Source organism: Mercenaria mercenaria, chromosome 7 (assembly GCF_021730395.1).
Source record: "Mercenaria mercenaria strain notata chromosome 7, MADL_Memer_1, whole genome shotgun sequence".
NCBI lineage: Eukaryota > Metazoa > Mollusca > Bivalvia > Venerida > Veneridae > Mercenaria > Mercenaria mercenaria.
Genome location: NC_069367.1, coordinates 60,683,193 through 60,707,601, shown reverse-complemented (window position 1 = coordinate 60,707,601; position 24,409 = coordinate 60,683,193). Strand labels below are relative to the sequence as shown.

The window sequence follows — 24,409 nt, the reverse complement described above, 5'->3', positions numbered from 1 at the left end:
CTACTGGAAAGGGCATTTGTCGCATTTGCAACCACATTTTTTGCCACAGTAACAAATTGAAAGGACATGCATATTTTCTATATTGCCAACTCTCTATGTATCTTGTACTTTTAAAGTTGTTGCAAGATCCCACTGTGTGTGATAGATTGACTTATAGACAGCATGGGTTGTGGTGGCAAACGTAACTTTTAAGCACTTCATGTGTATCTGAAACTAAGTCAAGGACCAAAGCTCCGGTTCGGCCAAACAGAACCCCAGGAGCACAAAACATGCTATATAACAATCTTCTACTGTTTAATGACTATGTCAAATACTTTATGCCTTTTATGCATATTTGTGACTAAGTCAAGGACCATAGCTTTGGTCTAACTGTGTGCACAATTTCACATGGTGATGACAATCCTGTGAGGTTTGAAGACTCTGGGTCAAATTCATTATGATGACTGCAATTTCGGACAGACAAGGGCAACTCCAAATGCCCCCTTCTCCACCCCCCCCCACTGTAAAAAAGAAATGAGGGCACAAAAATAGTTTTTGGCAAGAGGGAGGGAGGGGGAATAATGTGTGGGATAGTGTGTATGTTGGTGGGTGGAGGGGTTAGAGGGAGGGGGCTGATGATTTGCTTCTAAGTTACAATATCTAGAAACACAAGAAATAAAGTTAAAAAACAAACTGTTTGTGGGGATGGGGATTTCTAGGGGTAATGTAGGCTGGAGTTTGAAGGAATTTAGAAGAAGGTCACTTAAAAATACTGCTGTGAAATTATTCTGAAATTTGGCCAACCGTCTCAGAGAAGAAGTTTTTCCTACTGGTAACTGGAATTCTGACTTAGAACTAAAGGAATCCAAAGAACATTCCTGAAAAGTTTTGTTGAAACTGGCTTGGTGGTTCAGGAGATATTCTATAAAGAATTGTGGACAATGGACATCCAAGGGTCCTAAAAGCACACCAGGAGTACTTTGTGCTCTGGGCCCAATTTCACGAAAAAACTTAAGTAATTGCTTAGCTAAGTCTGTTATTTGAAATGCTTGTTTTTGCCCTTCATGTGTCTTCAATGTTGGCCTTTTCATCTATATCAGACCCGTACATGACTATTTCATATATCAAAACACAAAAATTCTGAATTTTACAGAAAATGAAGAATAAAAATAAGAAATATACTTAAGCAAATACTAAAGTTCGTTATAAAATGCTTAAATAGAAATATCATATTTGCGTGACTGAAATAACTACAGCAGACAAATACTGCTAACCATAGTTTAATTTAGCTATAAATACATTGGTATAGAAAAATATCAACATTGAATAACAATAGCTTAAGCAATAGCATGATTTTAAAATAACAGACTTAACTAGGTAATAACTTAAGTTTTTTCGTGACATTGGGGCCAGGTGAGCTAAAAATTACCAGACATTAAGTCAGGTCCCAGTGTTAATAACCTCTGAGCCACTCACCAAAAAATCAATAGGGATTTTCCTCTAATAGTATATATATAGTAATGTGTTAACTTTGAAAGCCATAGCTGTCATATTTTATGACTTACTGTCCAGAAATTTTTGGTCTTCAAATCACTTTAACCCTCCCTGTCCTTTGATTTATTGAACCTAAAAATATTAGATATCCTCCACAAGGGGTGCTTAGCCATAACATAAGTTTCAAAGCTGCAGCTATTATTCTTTCAGACAAAAAATACCAGAAATCCCTGTGATCTTGACCTTTAAGCCACTGATTACAAGGGATCTTTCTATAGTCACAGTGGTACTTAGTGATTGTGTAAAAATTGAAAACTATAGCTATTATAGTTTAAGACTTAGGGTCCAGAAACCATTTTCAGTTTCCAGATCACAGTGACCTTAAGCTCCAATACAAAGGAGATCCTTTTGAGATAGTGCTTCTTCATCTATCAAAGTTTGAGTGCGAAAACAGAAAATGTTGATAGACAGATGGCATTACCATTCCATAAAATTTTCTTACATACCTAAGGTTTACAGATTTGTCTTGCCATAATATCTAATTAGGCAATTGTTAAATTGTTTTACAGCCTTATCATAAACAAGATTTAAATTACAAGTTCTTGTTTGTTTTACAAAAGGAAAGTGTAATTATTTGTATATAAAGATATTTGTATACAAAAATTGCTGAACAACATTTAAACAATGGTTATAATCACACAAAACAAATGTCATTTTCACTTTATTACATGAACAACATCCTGAATCTTTTTGTTTTCAATTACGTCTGTATTACATATACTTTCCTTGAAACAATGTGTGATACAGAACTATTTCAAATGACAATGTATCTTTTGTAGCATAATAGAACAATCAGATGCTCAATCTGAAACTACTGTTTGATTTGCCAATTTTGCAACTTTATTTTGGAGGGGTGGTGGCCAATTTTTCTAAATCGTTTTTAATAGTTCATAAGCGTAATTCTTAAGCAGTAGGATTTTTTTTTAATTTTGCAAAGTATATAGTTCAGATTTATAATCATAGTTGCATTTCGATAGCATATTTTCCACTGTATTTAATTTCTTATTCAATGTTGTTATTTGACTCTATCTGTTGTCTGATTGCTATCAAACTTATAGGGATAGAAGGGAAATGCTAATGTTAAATTTGAAAAAAAAAAATGAAATTCTCATGTGCCAAAATTTTAGAACATTTTGGCAAAAAAAAACATGATTTCTTTACCCCTTGAGACCTAAAGAAGTTATATATAATTGGCATTCTGTTAAAAGACCATGTTGCAGAATAGACCCAGTAGTACACTGCGACATAAATCACAATTTCTTGATAAATATTATGTCATTTTAAAACTATTTTAAATAGCAATATTACAAAGTTAGCCTTGTGAACACTTCCCCATCGTATTTTGCACAGTTTCATTGTCCAATGTCAGAAATCCCAGAAACATAGGAAACTGCACTATAATCATAATGGAGTAAATCCCTCTGTTAAATGTTTAATCTAGTAAGTAACCACATGAATATTGTATATGACAGTTCCTAAGGAAACACTGTGTGCTGTTATCTGTGTGCTGTTAACTGTCATTTCTCTGGGGGTTGTTATAACAATGTGTGATGAGTGATGTAACAGAGTTTTAGAAGAAAAGCCCTCTCATTCTTCTACCCATGCTGTGTCTGTCGTGTATCACATTAAACTTATTCACAAACTGAAATAAAGAATACAGAGAACAAACAATTAGACATTTTTCTATTAACCATCATAAAATCGCTAAGAAAAAATTGTCTTAATTGTCTGTTTAATAATGCTTTACATGAGGATTATGTGCATATAATTTTGAAGTTTAAGTTGATCTTATTTAAGTGAGATTGCAAATGTCATGTTATTCATTGATTTTGTCTTTTATCCACACTCAAGCAGAAGTTTGCTGGATTGATAATCTTCAGATTTGCATACTGAGCTGTCAAACCAAGTGAGCAACAAAAACTTAAAATTTACATATAAACAGACTTAGTATAAAGGATTTAAAACTGATTGTAGAGAAAGTTTCCACAACATGTTAGCAACCTTCTATGGCCTGACAGAACTCTTGTCTAACTGAGGGACTGTGGAGCGGCAGTAGAATTTTGCCACTAACAGTACTCAAACTTGTCACCTGCCAGTCATAAGTCTAACACTTTTAACCCTATATCAATTCATCTCCCTTAAAAATCCTGGGTTATTCTATTTGTACTTTTTGCAAATTGTTTCCCACGTTACATAGTAACATTTTAAAAAAAATTTCAGGCCCGATCCAGAAATATTTGGTTGGAGGGGCACCAGTTTAGAATGAAGGTGTCACTGGCGAGACTCAAAGTGCCGATAGTGGGTAGGTAAGTGAGCGGGATTTACCCCTCCTGTTAGTGGTGTTAGGGGGGTATCCCCCTGGAAATTTTGAAATGGTGGCCTCTGGTATGTTACTGTGTCTAAATTTTGAGTGCAACTTTGATAAGTACAGGTCACTTATGAGCAGACTGACGGGGCAGTCCTGGATCTGGGCTTGACTTGTAAAATCCCAACATATTACATCAACAAATATACAATTTTTTTTTTCATGCATCAGCCAAAAACAGGTATTTGTGGCACAGGAGTACGTAAATTTCAGATTTTGTGTATAAAACAGACTGACATGTAAGTTTTTGTCAGGCCTTAATTTTTTTGATTAATGCAACCATGAAATCCACAAATAATCATTTGACATTAGTGTACAGAGGGTTACAGTAATTAGAGAATTTAGATACCTGATTAACTGTGTTACATCCTTTGGTTATAGTTCCAAGGTAAGCCATCAAACATACATCATTACATTGCTGAAAATATATCAGTATCATACATATGAGCCGTGCCATGAGAAAACCAACATAGTGGGTATGCGACCAGCATGGATCCAGACCAGCCTGCGCATCCGCGCAGTCTGGTCAGGATCCATGCTGTTCGCTTTTAAAGCCTATTGGGATTGGAGAAACTGTTAGCGAACAGCATGGATCCTGACCAGACTGCGCGGATGCGCAGGCTGGTCTGGATCCATGCTGGTCGCAAACCCACTATGTTGGTTTTCTCATGGCACGGCTCATATGCTACATAACAAAAACGTGAACATCATTTTTGAATTGATTTTGCATAGAATATAAAGTGAAGAAATTTCATGGATCTCGAAAGAAATTCTGCATCAACGAATTTTTCACATTCTGTATCTCGCAAAATATGTAACCTGTGTAAACTGAACTATTGTATATTTCATTATTTCTATATACTTTATGCATGTTATACAAAGACGACTGCAATATCTAATATTTTAGGGGATTTTTTTCATGTGCTATTAACTTAAAACAAGGATAATCAACAGGCTAAAATGGTAATTTCCATCTATAAGCATTTCCATACACATAACATGTATTTACAAAAACAGTGAAATGTTTATTAACAGGACTTTTAAAACTGAACTATTTTATATTTGAAGGGATTTGGAGCAAGTGTTTCAGTTAATGACCATAATCACTTAGGATGATATTTACTACTTATTGTTTATCCTACTTTTTTCAACCAAACACATGCCACCAGACATTTCAAAACCTGCCAATATCTATTCCTTTAGCTGTACAACACTTACATTATCAGCCTCTTCACTCTACAGTGTTCTTAAGAGGCTGACACATTAAGAGCTGACACGTAAGAAATATACCTTGTCGGATAGAGGCTATGTAGTGAAATCCTCAGCACCAAGAAACTAAAAGGCAGAGAGCACAGCTACTGCAGATTTTGCTTAACATTATCTAGCCTATACAATTAAACTAGAGCTATCACTGATGGTGATTCATACCCCAAGAAGCTGCTTCAATAAAGTGTAGGTGAAATGTTGTGATCATAACCTTTGATCTCCAAGTTAGACCTCAATCTTGGACATAGTAAGTTAACCTGGGGTCATGTGCTCTGCATTAAGCTATATGATCTTTGACCTCCAAATATGATCCTGACTTTGAACCTAAAAACCTGGGCAATTAGTGTATCTCATTGTATTATGATGGTAAACATTTATGTGTAGTATTTCATAACCTATTAAAACAGTTTCAGAAATATACCTCCGGAAAGGACTTATGTACAGAATTACATGTATGACTGAAATAGCATTCATATATTTCGTATCCGAGTGTGTAATGAACAACTTACAGTGAAGAAATCTTCCTTGAACTTGTCAGTATTTAATACAGGTAGTCTGTAGCATAAACTGTACGCCTCTCTCAATATATCCAAGTTCTTTGGTATTTCACCTGTTATATGATATCAAAGGCATAATATAAAATATTCTATACATTTTGTGAATATAAGACCTTAAAAAAATAATACAATGATTTTTTTCTGCTCACCACTACAGTACTCACAGTATTTAACTTTTTAATGCATTCTTTTTGACAGATTAGTTTCAATATAGCATACTAATTCACACTTTTTATAAAGTACATTTTGAATTCTTCATTTTAAAGCCAAAGTACCATCTGAAAAAGATACACCTATATGTGTAATACACACAGTGTACCCTTAACTCCTCTTTCCTACATTACGCTTTCATGAAATGTTTCAATGATTGCAAAATATTACTTTCTGTGCTATATTCATTTTTCCTATCACTTCAATACATTTACAGTCCAATTATCTTGCCTTTGATAAAACTACAGAAGTTCATCATTTAACAACTTCTCTTAATTATGTTTACCTCAAAAGAAAGGCAAAACATTAAGTATGAAATCACAAGCTTTATTAGCTGTGCTTGTTTCCAAATCATCATAGATAATGCACAATTTCACTGGCTGTTGTCAACTGATGGAAAGTGGTCTAACAACAGCCATTCATGGGCAATTTGGTCCTTTAGAGATTTACAACTTGAAAGACGGACAATATTGGATATTAATTAACAAACATAAATGGAAGAAGAAACAACCGCTGATACAATAAATGACTTGTGGTTACAATAATTTTCATCCAGGCATGAAATACCTTGCTTGTTTAGACATGCCTGGAATCTTTTTTACATCAGCTAAATGTACTTCAAACCAAAAACTGTGATTCATTTTCTTAACTTTTAGCCTGCTGGCGGCAAGTGATTCTGCCTTTGCGACCAGTGCAGACCAAGATCAGCCTGCACATCTGTGCAGTCTGATCATGATCTGCACTGTTCGCTATTCAGTCAGTAAATTTTCAGTGAACACCCCTTCAAATAATAAATGGTATTACCCAAATTGAATGATGGACCAGTCCATTTTAGAAATTTAGCAGGCTAAATGTTAAATGTTTGCAAGATACAGCAAGGGCATACCTGCTTCTACAGCTTTTATATATTCTAGAATCAGTTTTACTCTGCTATGTAACATCTTTATTGCACTGTGCTGTGCTATCAACTGTTCCGCAACTGTTAAATATAAAACACAGATATTATTTAATATATATTAATTATATTCCATAATCAAAGATACACTATCTAAATACCATCATTTTAGGAATATCGCCAACACCGGTGGAATTGGGAAAAAGACCTCAGAATTTGTTTAAATTGGAAAACACTGAAAAGAAACATGATTCATATAAAAAAATCTTTTTTGGATAATATTTATAATTGTGTGATGGTATTTTAATAATTGTTCACCAGTATGTTTATACCTGTATTCTACTAAATCTAAATACACATGCTAAGTAGCAAAACTATTATAAAACAGAAAAAACCCTTTATGTTAACAATTATTTGGAAATTTTCATTTCACAATAGGGAAAAAAAGATACTTTTTTTCCTTTGGGACTGCCTCCTTTTATAGAAGGTAACTTTTTATGGGAAAAAAGCCTTGCATTAGTTTTTCTACTCAAAAATCCTTAAATGTACTGCCTAGATATATAAATGGGTAAGGAATGATACAATACTTCAAAATAGTGAAAAAAAAGACAAAAAATACATTAAAATTTTTCACTGATCTTACAATCAACTGCCTTTCCATCGTCAGTTCTCCACCTTCTACTTACATGTTTGTGTCTGTGTGTTTAAGTGCATGTAATGTTACCTGCTGCTGCAGCTACTTATGGTCCTTAGGTAATTAGATCCTTAGGTAACTCCTCTAGAGAAAATGGTAAGTTATTTTAGGCTCTACATGGTTCCTCGATTTAAAATCTGTCCTAGAGAATGTTGATTGTTTTTAGTTGCAGAAACAGGCAACTCAGCTGGCAAACTCTTGTTTCAAATTTTCATAATCAAGTGTGTTAAATTACCACTAGACCAATCTGAATCCAAAGCAAGTTCTAAAACTATGTGTAGCTTCTGAATTCATTTCCCCCAATCTAGCTTGGTAGGCAAAGGGAGGTAATTATAATTGTTGAAGCTTGTATTTCTACTGAATTTACTGCTAGATGATCTTACCACTAGATGCCTCTCCAGTGTCTGCTGTTGACATTCTGGCTACATGATCCACACCAATTCTTTCTGCCTCTTCTGTAGCAAGTGTGTAGTGCAGTTCCACAAATAACATTGTAGCCTGCCAAAGTAAAAATAAAATAAATAACGGCAAACAGTCTTCAAAACTGATGGGAAAAATAGATACTCAAAATAAATGGGTGTAAAGTTACACTGTCAGCTTTTTTCTTACTTTACTGGCTCTAAGATTACAATACTGAGATTGAAAACCAGTCTCAGAATGCAGCCTTGCCATTTGTCAGTTCAAAAACTGTGCTCAAAAACAACCAATCAGACGCTGAAGAGTTTGACTGGTCTTCAAACTAAAGTTTTTATAACCTTTGACCCTGTTTGTTGACTGTAGATCCAAGATGACAATTAAGGGTATTGGTTTAAGTATGGCAAGCACTCGAGAAGAACCTTTAAACTATAATAAGCAAACTGGGTGACTTCCTTGTACGAAAGACTTAACCTAGCCAAGACCTTAAACAATAAAGATAAATATTTCTGCTAAAAGCTATGTTCAAACAACAGCTTCTGACAGAGTAAAAAGATGAACACTGACAATTACAAACATCAGATACTAAATGCCTTACCAGTCAATGGAAATTAAACGGTTGTAGAGAAATAACAAATCAGTCTTTTCAGAAGAGTACAAATGCTATATTTATCTATGTGAAGGATGAGCTAAAAAGATAGCATGCAATTAAAATCGCTTTACTCTATAGGAGGATTTTATTATCCAAAAACTGTACTATACCTCTCCATTCACCAGATCTATCACAGATTCATATATGGCAACTGGCAGCTGAAATAATACAAGACACATTACAAAAAAAAACAAGAGCACCGCCTTGCGGGTGCTGACGCTCATCTGATTTTTTTTGTGTAATAGAAATATTGTCCTACCCATGATTTTCTAAGTCTAAAAAGGACCATCATTCTTGCAAAAAGCAGGATAGAGTTATGTTTCTTGATGTACAGTGTCCACTTATGATGGTGAAAAACTGTTGCAAGTTTTAAAACAATAGCTTTGATAGTTTATGAGAAAAGTTGACTTAAACATAATACTCAACCAAGAAAATGATTTTCTAAGTCCAAAAGGGGCAATAATTATTGCAAAAAGCAGGATGGAGTTATGTTGCTTGCTGTACAGGGTCAGCTTATGATGGTGAACAAGTGTTGCAAGTTTCAAAGCAATAGCTTTGATAGTTTAAGAGAAAAAGTTGACCTAAACATAAAACTTAACCAAGAAATCTGATATTTTCTAAGTCCAAAAGGGGCCATAAATCTTGCAAAAAGCAGGACGGAGTTATGTTTCTTGCTATACAGGGTCAACTTATGATGGTGAACAAGTGTTGCAAGTTTTAAAGCAATAGCTTTGATAGTTTAGGATAAAAGCTGACCTAAACATAAAACTTAACCAAGAAAACTGATTTTCTAAGTCCAAAAGGGGCAATAAATCTTGCAAAAAGCAAGATGGAGTTATGTTTCTTGATGTACAGGGTCTGCTTATGATGGTGAACAAGTATTCCAAGTTTCAAAGCAATAGCTTTGATAGTTTAGGAGAAAAGTTGACCTAAACATAAAACTTAACCAAGAAATCTGATATTTTCTAAGTACAAAAGGGGCCATAAATCTTGCAAAAAGCAAGATGGAGTTATGTTTCTTGCTATACAGGGTCAGCTTATGATGGTGAACAAGTATTCCAAGTTTCAAAGCAATAGCTTTGATAGTTTAGGAGAAAAGCTGACCTAAACATAAAACTTAACCAGGCAACGCCGACGCAGACGCCGACGCCGACGCCGACGCCGACAACCGCTCAAGTGATGACAATAACTCATCATTTTTTTTCAAAAAATCAGATGAGCTAAAAAGATATCATTAATCCATAGCATTCCCACAGCATAAATCTAACACTTATTACAAGCAGGACTCCCAATAATTTGCATTATACCTCTAGTTTCTAAATTTAACTTTCCTACTTTAAAATATGTCTGTTTGTTTTATCTGGTCTAATGCAATTATACACGGTGGTCAGTATTCCTAGATTTCTACCGGCTTTAACCTGTTCTACAAAAGTAACTGACAATTTCCCTTTATGAATCAAAGGTAAATTGTAACTAGACGATGCTTTTGTAAAAAAGCGCATGTCTCCCCCAATGCATAGTCATATATGCAAGAATTCAATAGGGGACAAGAGCGAAAGTCAAAGAGACACTGATGGTTGGCTGCAATAGGGATCACCTACTTGGCGTGTCCAACCATCCCACTTAGTTTCAACATTCTGTGCCTAGAGGTTCTCAAGTTATGAACTGGATACGGTTTTCCATTTCGGGCTCCTGTGGTCTTGACCTTTGATCAAGTGACCCCAAAATCATTTGGGGTCATCTACTCTGCATGTCCAATTATCCTTTTAAGTTTCAACATTCTGGGTCAAGTGGTTCTCAAGTTACTGATTGGAAAGAGTTTTCTACGTTCAGCCCCCTGTGATCTTGACCTTTGACGGAGTGACCCCCCAAAACAATAGTGGTCACCTACTCTGTTATTCCTATCTCCCTTTGAAGTTTGAACATTCTGGGTCAAGTGGTTCTCAAGTTATAAACCGGAAATGGATTTCCATTTTCTATCCACTGCGACCTTGACCTTTAATGGAGTGACCCAAAATCAATAGGGGTCATCTCCTCTGCATGTTTCAACATTCTGGGTCAAGTGGTTCTCAAGTTACTGAATGGAAATTGTTTTCCATGTTCAGGCCCATGTGACCTTGACCTTTGATCAAGTGACCCAAAAATCAATAAGGGTAATCTAGTCTGCATGTCAAATCATCCTATGAAGTTTCAACATTCTGGGTCAAGTGGTTCTCAAGTTATTGATTGGAAACGGTTTTTCATGTTCAGGCCCCTGTGACCTTGACCTTTAATAGAGTGACCCTTAAATAGATAGGGGTCATCTCTGCATGATCAATCATCCTATGAGGTTTCAACATTCTGGGTCAAGTGGTTCTCAAGTTACTGACCAGAAACGGTTTTCCATTTTCAGACCCATGTGACCTTGAACTTTAACTGAGTGACCCCAAAATCAATAGGGGTCATCTAATCTGCATGTCCAATCATCCTATGAAGATTCAGCATTCTGGGTCAAGTGGTTCTCAAGTTACTGACCAGAAATGGTTTTCCATGTTTAGCCCCCTGTGACCTTGACCTTTAATAGAGTGACCCCAAAATCAATAGGGGTCATCTACTCTGCATTACCAATCATCCTATGAAGTTTCAACATTCTGGGTCAAGTGGTTCTCAAGTTATTGATCGAAAATGGTTCTTCATGTTCGAGCCCCTGTGACCTTGACCTTTGATCAAGTGACCCCAAAATCAATAGGGGTCATCTCTTCTGCATGACCAATCATCCTATGAAGTTTCAACATTCTGGGTCAAGTGGTTCTCAAGTTACTGACCGGAAATGGTTTTCCTTGTTTGGGCTCCTGTGATCTTGACCTTTAACGCAGTGACCTCAAAATCAATAGGGGTCATCTACTCTGCATGACCAATCATCCTATAAAGTTTCAACATTCTGGGTCAAGTGGTTCTCAAGTTACTGACCGGAAATAGTTTTCCATGTTCAGACTCCTGTGACCTTGAACTTTAATTGAGTGATCCCAAAATCAATAGGGGTCATCTACTCTGCATGTCCAAACATCCTATGAAGTTTCAACATTCTGGGTCAAGTGGTCCTCAAGTTATTGATCAGAAATGGTTTTTCATGTTCAGGCCCTGTGACCTTGACCTTTAGCACAGTGACCCCAAAATCAATAGGGCTCATCTCCTCTGCATGACCAATCATCCTATGAAGTTTCAACATTCTGGGTCAAGTGGTTCTCAAGTTATTGATCAGAAACGGTTTTTCATGTTCAGGCCCCTGTGACCTTGACCTTTGATAGATTGACCCTAAAAACAATAGGGGTCATCTACTCCATAAGTCCTGCCACCCTATGAAGTTTGAAGATTCTAGGTCAAATGGTTCTCCAGTTATTGATCAGAAATGAAGTGTACGGACGGACAGACAGGGCAAAAACAATATGTCTCCCCCAGAGGTGGGGAAGACATAAATATCCTTAGACTCATTGTCTTCAGTTTACCATCACAGAGAACGTTCATGCCTTTCCCAGGATACAATGTCTTGTTCTTAGCATCCTGGGTTTATTGGGTCAACATTTAAGAAGCATGCTGGTTCAATTCCAGATATTCTTCAAGTAAGCTGGATGGCTTTCTTATATATTGCTCCCAATATGAACTTGCTATGGACAGGATTTCAATCACAAGAGCTCTAAGGGAAGACAGCGTGCTCGACTATTTTGATGCCTGATAGTAAAATAGAGCATATCTGAGGATAACAGACCTATTACTGAATTAATTAATACCTCCCTTACTCCGCAATTTTTAAGATGATATTAGCCAAAAGTTACAGTTTAATTCATCAAATCCGTGTAGTAATAACAGAGATAAAGTAACCAAATCAGTAACCAGAACTTCTAAGAATAAAAGGGACATAATTCAAGAAATGTTTCTGTCAGAGTTATGGACCTTGTGTTATATAATGTGGATGCTGATATGGAACAACTATTTCAATGCTGATTCAATTCATCAGCAATAACCAAGACAGAGTGAAAAGGCATCAAAACTTTAACCTAAAATTCAATCAAAGTAAAAAGGGGACTGAATTCCTAAAATATCTGAGTCAAAGTTATGAACCTTGTGCCAGTGGAAGTCAGTGATATCTCACAACCATTTATGTTTGAATCAAATTCATTTAGTAATAACTAAGGTAGAGTGAAAGTGCATCAAAACTTTTACCTGGAATTTTAAGAATAAAGGGGGAATAATTAATGAAATATTGGTGCAAGAGTTATAAACATTATGTCTTGATAGAAGAAACATCTGTTTTAGGTTTGGGTTTGGTGCAAATCCATCAAGTAATAACAAAGATAAAAATAAAGTGTATCAAGACTTTAATCAAGGTGGGTACACAGATTACAATGCAGGGGCAAGTATGATAGCTCTCCATATATTTCATACAGCTAAGCTATAAAAGCATCCATTTAATACTCAATGGACCAAACTGCAATAATACTCTAGTAAGACGGACACAATTACTGAAAAAGATGACAATCTGTATCTGAATGCTGTCATTATTTGCCTTGATCTGAAATTTGGTTTGAACACTGATGGCTTTGAACCCTATTATAAGACAAGAGGGCCAAGATGGCCCTAGGTCACTCACCTGAGAAACACACCATAACAGTGTAAACATGTTTGACCTAGTGATTTCATGTAAACAAATATTCTGGCCAATTTTCATTAGGATTGGACCAAAAATGTGGTCTCTTGAGTTTAAACAAGTATTTTCTTTGAGTGATCTAGTTTTTGATGCCATATGACCCATATTCAAAATTTATCTAGATTTCATCAAGGCAATCATTCTGACCAAATTTCATAAAGATCAATTGAAAAATACAATCTCTATCGCATACACAAGGTTTTTCTTTGATTTGACCTAGTGACCTACTTTTTCGACCCAAGATTACCCATATTCGAACTAGATTTTATCAAGGCTATCATTCTGACCAAATTTCATGAAGATCAATTGAAAAATACAGCCTCTATCGCATACACAAGGTTTTTCCTTGATTTGACCTAGTGACCTAGTTTTTGACCCCAGATAATCCATATTCAAACATGACCTAGATTTCATCAAGTCAATTATTTTGACCAAATTTCATGAAGATCAATTGAAAAATACAGCCTCTATAGCATACACAAGGTTTTTCTTTGATTTGTTCTAGTGACCTAGTTTTTGATCCCAGATGACCCATTTTCAAACCTCGCCTAGATTTCATCAAGGTAATCATTCTGACCAAAATTCATGAAGATCAATTGAAAAATACAGCCTCTATCCCATACACAAGGTTTTTCTTTGATTTGACCTAGTGACCTAGTTTTTGATCCATGATGACCCATTTTCGAACTTGGCCTAGATTTCATCAAGGTAATCATTGTGACTAAAATTCGTGAAGATCAATTGAAAAATACAGCCTCTATCGCATACACAAGGTTTTTCTTTGATTTGACCTAGTTTTCGACCCCAGATGACCCATTTTCGAACTTGGCCTAGATGTCATCAAAGCAATCATTCTTACCAAATTTCTTGAAGATCAATTGAAAAATACAGCCTCTATCGCATACACAAGCTAAATGTTGACAGACGACAGACGCCGGACATTGAGCGATCACAACAACTCACCTGAGCAGTGCTCAGGTGAGCTAAAAAGTCAGATGATAATTCAATTCTGCCAAAGAATACTTTTATCTGAATATGATAAATGCTACCCTTAAAGGTGAATTTTTAAAAAATATATACATACAGAACTTACATCTTGATTCCTGGCCATGGGATTCATTTTCAACAATACAGGACTTTCATTTATACTGCAGATCTGAAACATAATATATATATATCTACAATAACTGAGCAAAACAGTCAAAATGGTGTTACAATGGACTCTTGGAATTTTTAGGTAAAAAGTCAACAATTTCATAAAATTCTGAGAAGTTGTTAATTTTTTCATTGGTCAGGATTTTTCTTCTCTTTAAGTGTCACTTTTATAAAGATGTAAAAATCGTGGTTCTACTGTAACACAATACTGGTATTCATAAACACTCACATAACAAAAGGGTACTGAAAGCATTTTTAGAGAATTTCAAATTTAACTCTTTATAACGGCATAATTATTTATAATCCATTAATTAATAGCTATGGGTTGAATTTCCATCAGAATTTTTTAAAAACATTCTATACTGGTTTAACAAAATCTGAATATCAATCAATGGGAAATTGGGCATACCTGTCTATGTACATGTATATCTGAATTTGTAGGGTCGTCTCCTGTTGTGTACCAGCCAAGGAAGTCCATCTCACTAAATACCTGTTTGACTAATATACACAATTTATATGAATATTCATAGAGATATCTGTTTGTATGAGAATTAATTTTGATCGAAAAAATGGGTTATAGTTTTCTATATAATTGCATTATGTCTGACAGAGATACCCATCCAGCTATCTCATGACTAATCAGATGGTCGTAGGTTTGATTCCCTGCAAGGCATTTATATTTTATCTGGTCCTCCAGATCTGAATCAAGTACTGAAGTTGTTAGCAGCTAGTTAATAATGTAGCGATAACAAATATTTTTCCGTGTTATAATATCTGCAGAATCCCGAGGGATTGGTTGGTACCCGAGGGATTCTGAAGATGTTATAACACGAAAAGAACATGCGCTAACGCTATTCTAGCATAAAACACGTAAAAACCAAGTAAATGAATATATTGTCCCTCAATGCATTAAATTTCCATGAAATGTGCAGTAAAATCTACGTTGTTTTTTCACGTTGACGTCATTTCCTTTTGAATTATCCATTATGGGGCTGTAATACGTTTACGCTTTGCCACGGAATGCGCACATATAAAAAGGTGTTATAACAGCACGTGAGCGCGAGAATCTCTCTGTTAACACACGTTTTCTCTCCTGTTAAGGTAGTTCTGCACGTTTGGGTCGAAAAATTTTCTACAATGTAGAATTTGATAAAACATTGATTTTTCAAAACTTCGAAATATACCTAGAAAATTCAGCAAATAAAAAAGATAGGGTTGTGTGCTTGATTTTTTGCTAGACTGATTTTAAAAATTCGGATCTCACGCAATTTTTCATAATGGGAGTCTATGGGAAAATCACAGCTTTCATACCTTTTTCGTGAATAGAAATTTTTCTACAATGTAGATTTTAATGAAACTTCTCACAGTCGTAAATAAACATTTGGCCTTTATTTTGCTGAAATAAAATGTGCAGGTCCGTGTGCTTATTTCTGAGATATTTGACAATGATTAAAGTGACCCGCACATTTCAAGCTAATTTTTAGACATCATTGTGAATTATCTAACATGTCAGATGATTTAATATCATATTTTAACTTTAGAAAGAAAGTAAAGGTGCCGTTGTAATAAAATTACCATTAATTCATTAACTGATTTTCATTTCTGTACGCAGAATCCAGACTTATTTTACGTTTTCCGGATAAATGACGTTACGCTATCACTTCCGGTTTCTCAAACGTGCAGAACTACCTTAAAACACCCCCGAAAAGTGACAAAAACAGCAGTTTTATGCTAGAATACTGAGAACTGGAACACGGGTTATGTTTACTGACCATAAGGTACAAGATACCATTGAAAAATGGTGTTTCACCAAACACAACAAGCTTTTACAATCCTTCGTTACATTGTTATATTGCATGACTGTTTAATGCTACAAGCAACTTGCTTATAATCTTCTTCAGACTGTCACATAGGAACGGATGTTTCAAGACTTACATTTTTATTTAGAAATCACCCCAGGAAGCTTTCTGAATCAGGGAAACGACAGATCTTTTGATACAGACTATATAAGAGCTGAACTAGCACAAGTTCCAGTGTGTCAAAAGCTCAGCAATTCTATCAGAAACTTAAAACAGCTAAGTACTTAAAATGATTTACACATGATGATGAGTAATAATAATAACATGACAAGATCTGCATAAAGGTTTGATTTTAAAATATTGCCAAGCCTAGTGAATGATACTAGGAAAATCTGGGTTTAACTTGGAATACTTGGATTTAATAGGCATGAATACTTGGTAATCAAATTTTTCCGTATTTTTTTTAACAAGTTCACTGGATTTCATGACCTGTTTTATGACCAACATGCCAGATTTTACACCTGCCTCAGACCAAGGTATGACAATATAGACAGAAGTGTAGTAAAACTTACTAAAAGTGTGATATCTTTTCAAGAAATTTAGTAACAAGAAACAAACTGGAGTTCAAGAATGCTGAAGCTGGTATTCTGTTACCAACTACTTAGAGAAAAAGAGTAGTAAAATAAAGAAATAGTTCTATTAAAACATCTGTGAATTACACTAGATCTACATACTACTGCATTTTTTTCCTAAATAAAGTTAGAATCACAACATTCCGTCTCTAGGATGTTCTCACACTTTAAGGTGAATAACCCAAAGTAACAAGTAATAATTAATCAGAAGGTTACATTGACATAAAATTCAATAAATCACTGTGTCTTTATTACAAAATAAGAGCTGTCGGAGGACAGCAACGCTCGACTATTTAACAGCCTTGTCGCTTGAATGAATAAGAAAGTCGAAAAAGGGGCATAATTTAGTAAACAAGAGCTGTCGGAGGACAGCAACGCTCGACTATTTAACAGCCTCGTCGCCTGAATGAATAAGAAAGTCGAAAAAGGGGCATAATTTAGTAAAAAAGTAAAATAGGGTTATGGAACCTGCATAGTGCTTATCAGCTCATGACAGTGGACAAGTGTATGAAGTTTCAATCCATTCCCATTAGTGGGTACTGAGATACCAGCTTACATATAAGAATTTAACCCAAAAACTCCTAAGTTGAAAAAGGGGCATAATTTTGTAAAATGCAAAGTTGAGTTATTAACCCTTTGCACTGCATGTCATATCATGACAGTGAACTAGTGTGTGAAGTTTCAATCCTTTCCCATTAGTGGATACTGAGATATCAGCTTACATACAAAAACTTAATCAAAAATTTCTATGTTAAAAAAGGGGCATAATTTTGTAAAAAAGCAAAATAAAGTTATGGGATCTGCTTTGTGCACGTCAGATCATGACAGTGAACAAGTGTGTGAAGTTTCAATCCATTCCCATTAGTGAGTACTGAGATACCAGCTTACATACAAAACCTTAACCAACAAATTCTAAGTCGAAAAAGGGGCATAATTTTGTAAAAAAGCAAAACAGAGTTATGGAACCTGTGCAATGTAAGTCAGTTTATCACAGCAAATAAGTGTGTGAAGTTTCAATCCATTCCCACAAGTGGTTACTGAGATACCAGCTTACATACAAAACCTTAACCAAAAATTTCTAAGTCAAAAAAGGGGCATAATTTTGTAAAAAAGCAAAACAGAGTTATGGAACCTGTGCAATGTAAGTCAGTTTATCACAGTGAATAAGTGTGTGAAGTTTCAATCCATTCCCACAAGAGGTTGCTGAGATACCAGCTTACATACAAAAACTTAACCAAATCGGGAAGCGGACGCTGATGCGGACACCGACGCATGGGCGAGTCCAATAGCTCTACTATTCTATGAATAGTCAGGCTAAAAAGGTTATATTGCCAACCTGAGTGATACTGCCTGCCCCATGAAAATCCAGTTGGGAAAACCAAGGGAGGTAATACATACTGTACCAATCTTACCATATGCTAATATAGGAACAGTCGCCTTATTTTGTGTAAAAAGCTAAAAATATCAACACCTGAATCTCAGGCTATTGTCTGACACACAAACAGATAACACAAGCTACAATGATATTTTGATACAGACTATAGGACTGGTACACTTACACTGTTCTTCTTTTGTATTGTAGTAATCCATGTCTATTACAATTTGTCCATCCACAATATCAAACAGTAACTCAAATGAATTCATCACTTCAATATTTCTTCCAGTCTGTTTGCCAATCACAGCTCCGATTACTAGAAAACATAAAACATAAAATTAAATCATTTCTCAGAAAGAATAAAAAGCAGAAACTTTCTTATACTTCCTATCCAGCTTCTAGAAATGAAACAGCTATAGCTCAAATACTGTGTGTTTCTGGTTCATAATAATTATCAGGCATTGTGTGTGTGTTGCCTTTAACCTACCCATCTTTTTGGCATTGAGTAAGTTGGTAGGTAAATTATTATATCTTTTTCTTTGAAGTTAGGTTTTTTTCTATAAGCTAAAGGAATTGTTCTAATTACTTTTAATTCAAGTTTCAGTATTTAAACACAGACTTCTGCAGCTAGGTGCTGTATGTCCTTTAACTCAGATTCACTAGACCCTTATAAAGGGTGTGTACCAGAGAGATGCTCAGTTTGCTTGAGGAATACTTAATGGTTCTACAGAAGTGCACACTGGAACTGCGTAAAATACCTGTAAGGATGTCAATACTTCCTTAACCAAACAAAGCTGGAAGAAGCTATATGGCCTAACATGTCTATGCCACCAATATGTCTGTACTGACACCTACATCATTTTCAAGAGATATTTTATTAGTTTTGCTAAATAAAACAACTAAGTTGAAAAAATGATTTGTCTGAAAGAATGGTCAAGGACTAACTTACTATGTAAGCCTCTTTTAAAAATTCCAAGTCTTCTCACTGGGTCACTGCATTTGCAGCTTTTGACTGTTTCCAAATTTTATGCATATGGTGACAAACCATATTGCAGTTGAAAACGAGTACAAAATAATACATTACTCAATTTACTGAAATTCTAATCTTAAATGTCTTACTTAAAATCAGTCAGGAAATCTCATCAAAGGAAACAGTGTAACCACTTATGATAAAACTTTTTTATGTACTTAAGAACAACTATAATATATCTCTTCTAAATTTTAAAAACAAACTCTTTGAGAGGGTAAGGGTCATCATATAAAAGCTTGGATTGTTCCTGGTCCAATGAGAAGGTACCTGATTGATTCAGAGGGTAAGGGTCATCATATAAAAGCTTGGATTGTTTAGTGACTGTTAATTTTGGTATAAAATTTGTGCTATGATTTGACTGCACTTTCACTGCACAATTCCTTGATATAATCTACAATACATTGAATTATATGGACTGCTCTCTTGGGTAGATAGCTAATTAGAATTTTATTATTGGAGTTAATAGCCAGGTCATTATTGTTTAAAAATTACTGCTATCTAAAAGAAAGGGATTGAGTAGGAACCATTCACCTGAATAGATATGTTTCTTTTTCTGAAAAGCAACATAGATATTTTGAATGGGAGCTAAAAACTTCGGTTGGTAGATAAAGGGCAAACACACAATTTTAATTTAGGCCTCAAATTTGAATGGAAGATGGTGTTCAACTTTTCTTTTATTTATTACTTAAAGGTGCTCACTACAGTTTTTCTGGACGGGTCGATATTTACCCCAACATCGTGCCAATTTGGTTGTGTTTCTAATCGATGTAGCTCACTGCAGAGTTGGAGCGGTCTTCTGCGCATGCCCGGAAGTGATTATCTAATGTTGCGTACGGCAAAAATTCGCAAATTATTGAATGTTCGCATGCATTTAATGTATAATATGTATAATATACTGACTAAAAGTTAGGGTAAGTATCACAATGGTTACAAAATATATACATAGTATATATATATAAATATATAGTACTTTTAGTTCAAATTGCTTCAGTCCGACATTATACTGGAGTGTGTAATTTATACCGGTGCTCCAACTTTGCATTGAGTCACAGCTGTTTCTAATCCTGTACCGTACCCATACCGTACATCCGTATTCGTAAACTATAGGGTTTGTTCGGAGAAAGGCGGAAACTTTCATCGTTCTATGCCATCAAAATGCTTCAGAAACACCTTAAAATGCGCTTATTAAGAAATCTGCTGTTTGATAATTTGATATATCTCTAAGTCATTTGCTCAAACACTGAAAGAGTATTTCGTACCAACCTGCTTTGTATAAATGCCCGCCACACCCCACCTCGTTGTAATTTGATTTAAGCGAAATCTAATATGGTGACCTATCAATTTTCTTTTTGTTTTAGACTAGGTAGACATAAACAAAGGTATGTGCAGAGTTTGATTAAATTCTATTATGGGAAACTGGATAAAATAGCAGAAGCACCAACTTAAAATTGACAAAAATATGCAAAAATAGCCATTGGGTCTGCTGAACAAGTATTCCTTTCTTTACAAAATCATTTTCTTTTGATTTCTCTGAGCATGTTTCAAATAGATATATTGTTTTCTGTTATAAAAATGCTAAGATATCAAATTTATGCTGATTATTATACTTTACTGAAATATATTTTAGGATTATAGAAATTTTGAAAATGTTAAAAATAGCACCATATCTAGGGGCAAATTAAATTGAAACAAAGCTGGTGACCTAGTACTTTTATTTCATTTTTCAAGACATCATAACATGATCTTTTAATACAAAACATTTCATCAAAATCTATTATTGAGAAAAAAATTACGTAACTGTAGCGAGCGTCGTTAAAGAGGTCAAAAGCCAAAAAGTCACAAAAACTACTTAACTAAAATAAAGGGCTTTTTCCTGCTACTTTGGGGGAAAAGGACCCTGGCTAAATTGGGAATAACCTGCTGCATTTTCAAGACAACTGGGAAAATTAAAGATAAAAAATATGTACTAAACTTTGAAAAAAAAACTAGTTTAAACGTATAATTTAGAACAGTTATTTCATGTTCATTACAACAACAGCACAATTCTTCTTTTTTTAAATATGTGGGATCACTAAAATCCTTATGCTCATGTTCTTTTTTAAGTGAGTTATAGCTGGTGATTCATAACTGCTGAGACTTGAGAAATCTGATCTTCTGAAGTTTATGTCGCGAAAAAATAATCATGATGTTTCTCATTGACATGCTAGGGGGAAAAATGTTGTATACTGTGTTTGCACATACAAGTATTCTTGACACTGAAAGGTCTTTTCTCACATTCATTAATGCAAGGGACTGAAGCCATTGCTTGGAATGTTGTTTACAGCTTTCTTCAACTTACCATTCCAAAAGCATCTGTCAACAGTGATTGTAAGTATCAATATCTTTTTCAAATTGCCCAGTTTTATAAATTTACTGTTTAAATATTCCATGTAAACCTCTACAAAACTGACATCTCATGTAAGCTAAGATGCATCAAGGTCTCACGTTTCCATTGTGTACGCATTACTGAGATACATTCAATATAGCTATGATAATGTCCTAAAAGCACTGAACACTGTATTATGAAACTCCATCAGGATTAGTATTTTTGTATGGATATATTTAAAAGCAGCTTACAACTTGGATTTTTTATTGGAAGTATTTTTGTTGAAAATGGGTAAACATTCTGCTGAGTGTGCATGGCCACCAAATAAACAAAAGACAAACCTCTGAAGGATGACAGTGAATAAAGACCAGTGACTTCTCAAGACTATTTTGACTACTACAAAATTACTGAAAGGACTATATTGTGGCATAACTGATATAGTTATACTATAATTCTGTTGCAGTTGTTAACAGCATCTCCAAATAAAGTAGATAAAACGTTCTATTTGTTTTATAATAATTTTTCTTACTTTTTAATTACATTCACTGAAGCACTAGTTTGAAGGGTTATGCTTTGCTTTAGTTTTTGCGTGCAATCTAAATTTATAACAAAGACATGCATCAAACCAATTCTTTTATGCTCGCCAGTTACGACATTAAAAATTGGTATTAAGTTTTGGCAATTTATTTTCAGAAAGGGAAGTCCCGTGATTTACGTAAAAAAGGTTTCAATCAAATTATATTTCCTTTTAACAGTTTTACTGAATACTTGTCAAGACTCAAGACGCAAAGTCAAAGTTTAAAAACTGCACAGGTATGTACCAGAGTCAGACAAAAATTAAGACATCTATTTATGGATAGCAAAGTCAAAACTAGGAATTAGTTTTCTGCCTTCAGGGAAAAGTATATCGTGCATGTCCAGATGTTGTGATAGTGGAGGCAATACCTCTTCTTGGTATACTGATATCATGTGTCAGCTGGTTAGAGGTGTTCTATTCAGTCATTAGGACAAGAGCACAGATAGAAGTAACGTACCTAGGATACAGTATGGGTCCATGAGCCATATACACTTAAATATATTACAATGATAATGTTTTATGAGAAAAAAATGCCAAAAAGTCATTTGAAAATGTTTTGCCCCTGTGACATTAGTCTCAATTGTTCGACTGCAAGGCAGACCGATTTCACAGACTGACATTTACGTTATATCTGCCTCTACGTCTCAAGTAGTAAGGATCAAAACTGTGGTGGAAATCAACACGATTTAAATTTCAGTGGAGTTTAAGAGTGTTTTGCCTACAAAATGAAGGTTATCTCATTAGTTAGGACATATAATGATTTTCCTTGGAATGGGCTTTCCAGACATGTAATTTTTAGTGTGAAAAATTAGGTTTAAATATGTATTTGAAGCCTCCAAAGTTAACAACACGACTTGTGTCACTGGTTATATACACATAGAAGGAAATCTTTCCACATTGTTTTTAATGGTAAGTGGGTTGTGCGTGGAGGGCGTTATAGTCTCTATTTATCAGAGGGCGTTATAGGCTCTACATATTAAAGAGCCCTTTGCGCACAATTAGTTGGGCTATTGTAACATGAGCCATTAGCAAGGTGAAAATCAGCATTTTGACAGGTACATTAATATAAATTGCAGTTTTTTTAAATAACATTTCCTTATCAATAACTGGTCATCTTTAGGGCAAGTGAATAATCTTTTAGAAAAATTTTACTTCAGAGCACAGTTGCAACCCATTTTCACACAACAAGTGAGCAACAGCATACAAAGCGGTAATTTTCTCTCTACCCGAATAAATCTCACATATTTTTCGCATCAAAGTCTTCCCCCTAAACACATCAAGTACACCATGCCAGTTAAAAATAGGCAGTGTCTAGCCGTCTGGTAACTGAACGCCTAGCCTGCATTCTAGCCATCTGGTTACCGGCAAAACAAATAAAACAAAAGACTTGCAATATGATATCCAACAATAACAATGCTGAAATAAAGGTTGTATGATGATAAAACTTATTTTTTGAATTTCCCAATTTTCAGGTTTTACACACCATTTTTTCCAACTGATAGGGCCCCAGTTTTGAAATGGTAAAAAAATCCCTGTAACCCTTTAGCGACGAGGTTAGAGTGTATGCCTATGGATCAAGAGGTCCGGGGTTCGAGCCCCAGTAGGGACCTTGGTATTTTCTCTCCCAGGGTTTACTTTAATGGTGTCAAAAGTGTTTGACGGACTCATGCGGTGGGCATGGAGTGTCATTCTGGAGAGTTGGTAAGCTCTGAAAAGTAAAGGGGGAGAAGTGTAGTGATAGCAGGTTTATAGGCCACTTCCAACAGCCTTGCTGTTGGGTTAACCCTTTAGCGACGTGGTTAGAGTGTCCGCCTACGGATCACGAGGTCCGGGGTTCGAGCCCCAGTAGGGACCTTGGTATTTTCTCTCCCTGGGTTTACTTTAATGTCATTCATAAGAGAAAATAGAAAAACAGCAATATTAAACACCTTGCTGTGCTTGTCCCTCCTGAGCTCTAACTCTTGTCCAATGTTCAGAAATATTCATGATCACCAGAGGGTGAAGCGAAACCGATACACTTCCTGAAGTCCCTGCTGAAGCCATCACATTGGACTTTGTCCCGTCTACCTCCATATTCGTTGCCATGCTTAAAAATTCCCACAAATCGGTTAGACAAGCTTTAATATTTATAAATCACTGCAAAATATAAAATAATGGAAATAATTTCATCTCTATCAAGCGACGCTTGGTTTCCTGTGTGACAAGG

The 24,409-nt window shown here is 35.2% G+C and overlaps 1 protein-coding gene across 2 annotated transcripts; it reads right to left on the bottom strand.

Moving 5' to 3' along the window:
* Positions 1 to 2,181: 2,181 nt before the first annotated feature.
* Positions 2,182 to 24,409, bottom strand: LOC123554080 (COP9 signalosome complex subunit 6-like). 2 transcript variants are annotated; one of them, XM_045343972.2, is made up of 10 exons: positions 24,132 to 24,409; positions 18,416 to 18,547; positions 14,835 to 14,923; positions 14,355 to 14,426; positions 8,697 to 8,744; positions 7,904 to 8,018; positions 6,818 to 6,910; positions 5,674 to 5,774; positions 4,248 to 4,316; positions 2,182 to 3,175 (listed from the first exon to the last, which is right to left on the bottom strand). In XM_045343972.2, the coding sequence occupies exons 1-10, from the start codon at positions 24,286 to 24,288 to the stop codon at positions 3,104 to 3,106; spliced, it is 948 nt and encodes a 315-aa protein (XP_045199907.2). In that variant the 5' UTR covers positions 24,289 to 24,409; the 3' UTR covers positions 2,182 to 3,103. The 2 variants fall into 2 exon arrangements, with proteins under 2 accessions (XP_045199907.2, XP_045199908.2); XM_045343973.2 differs by having other exon boundaries at positions 14,364 to 14,426.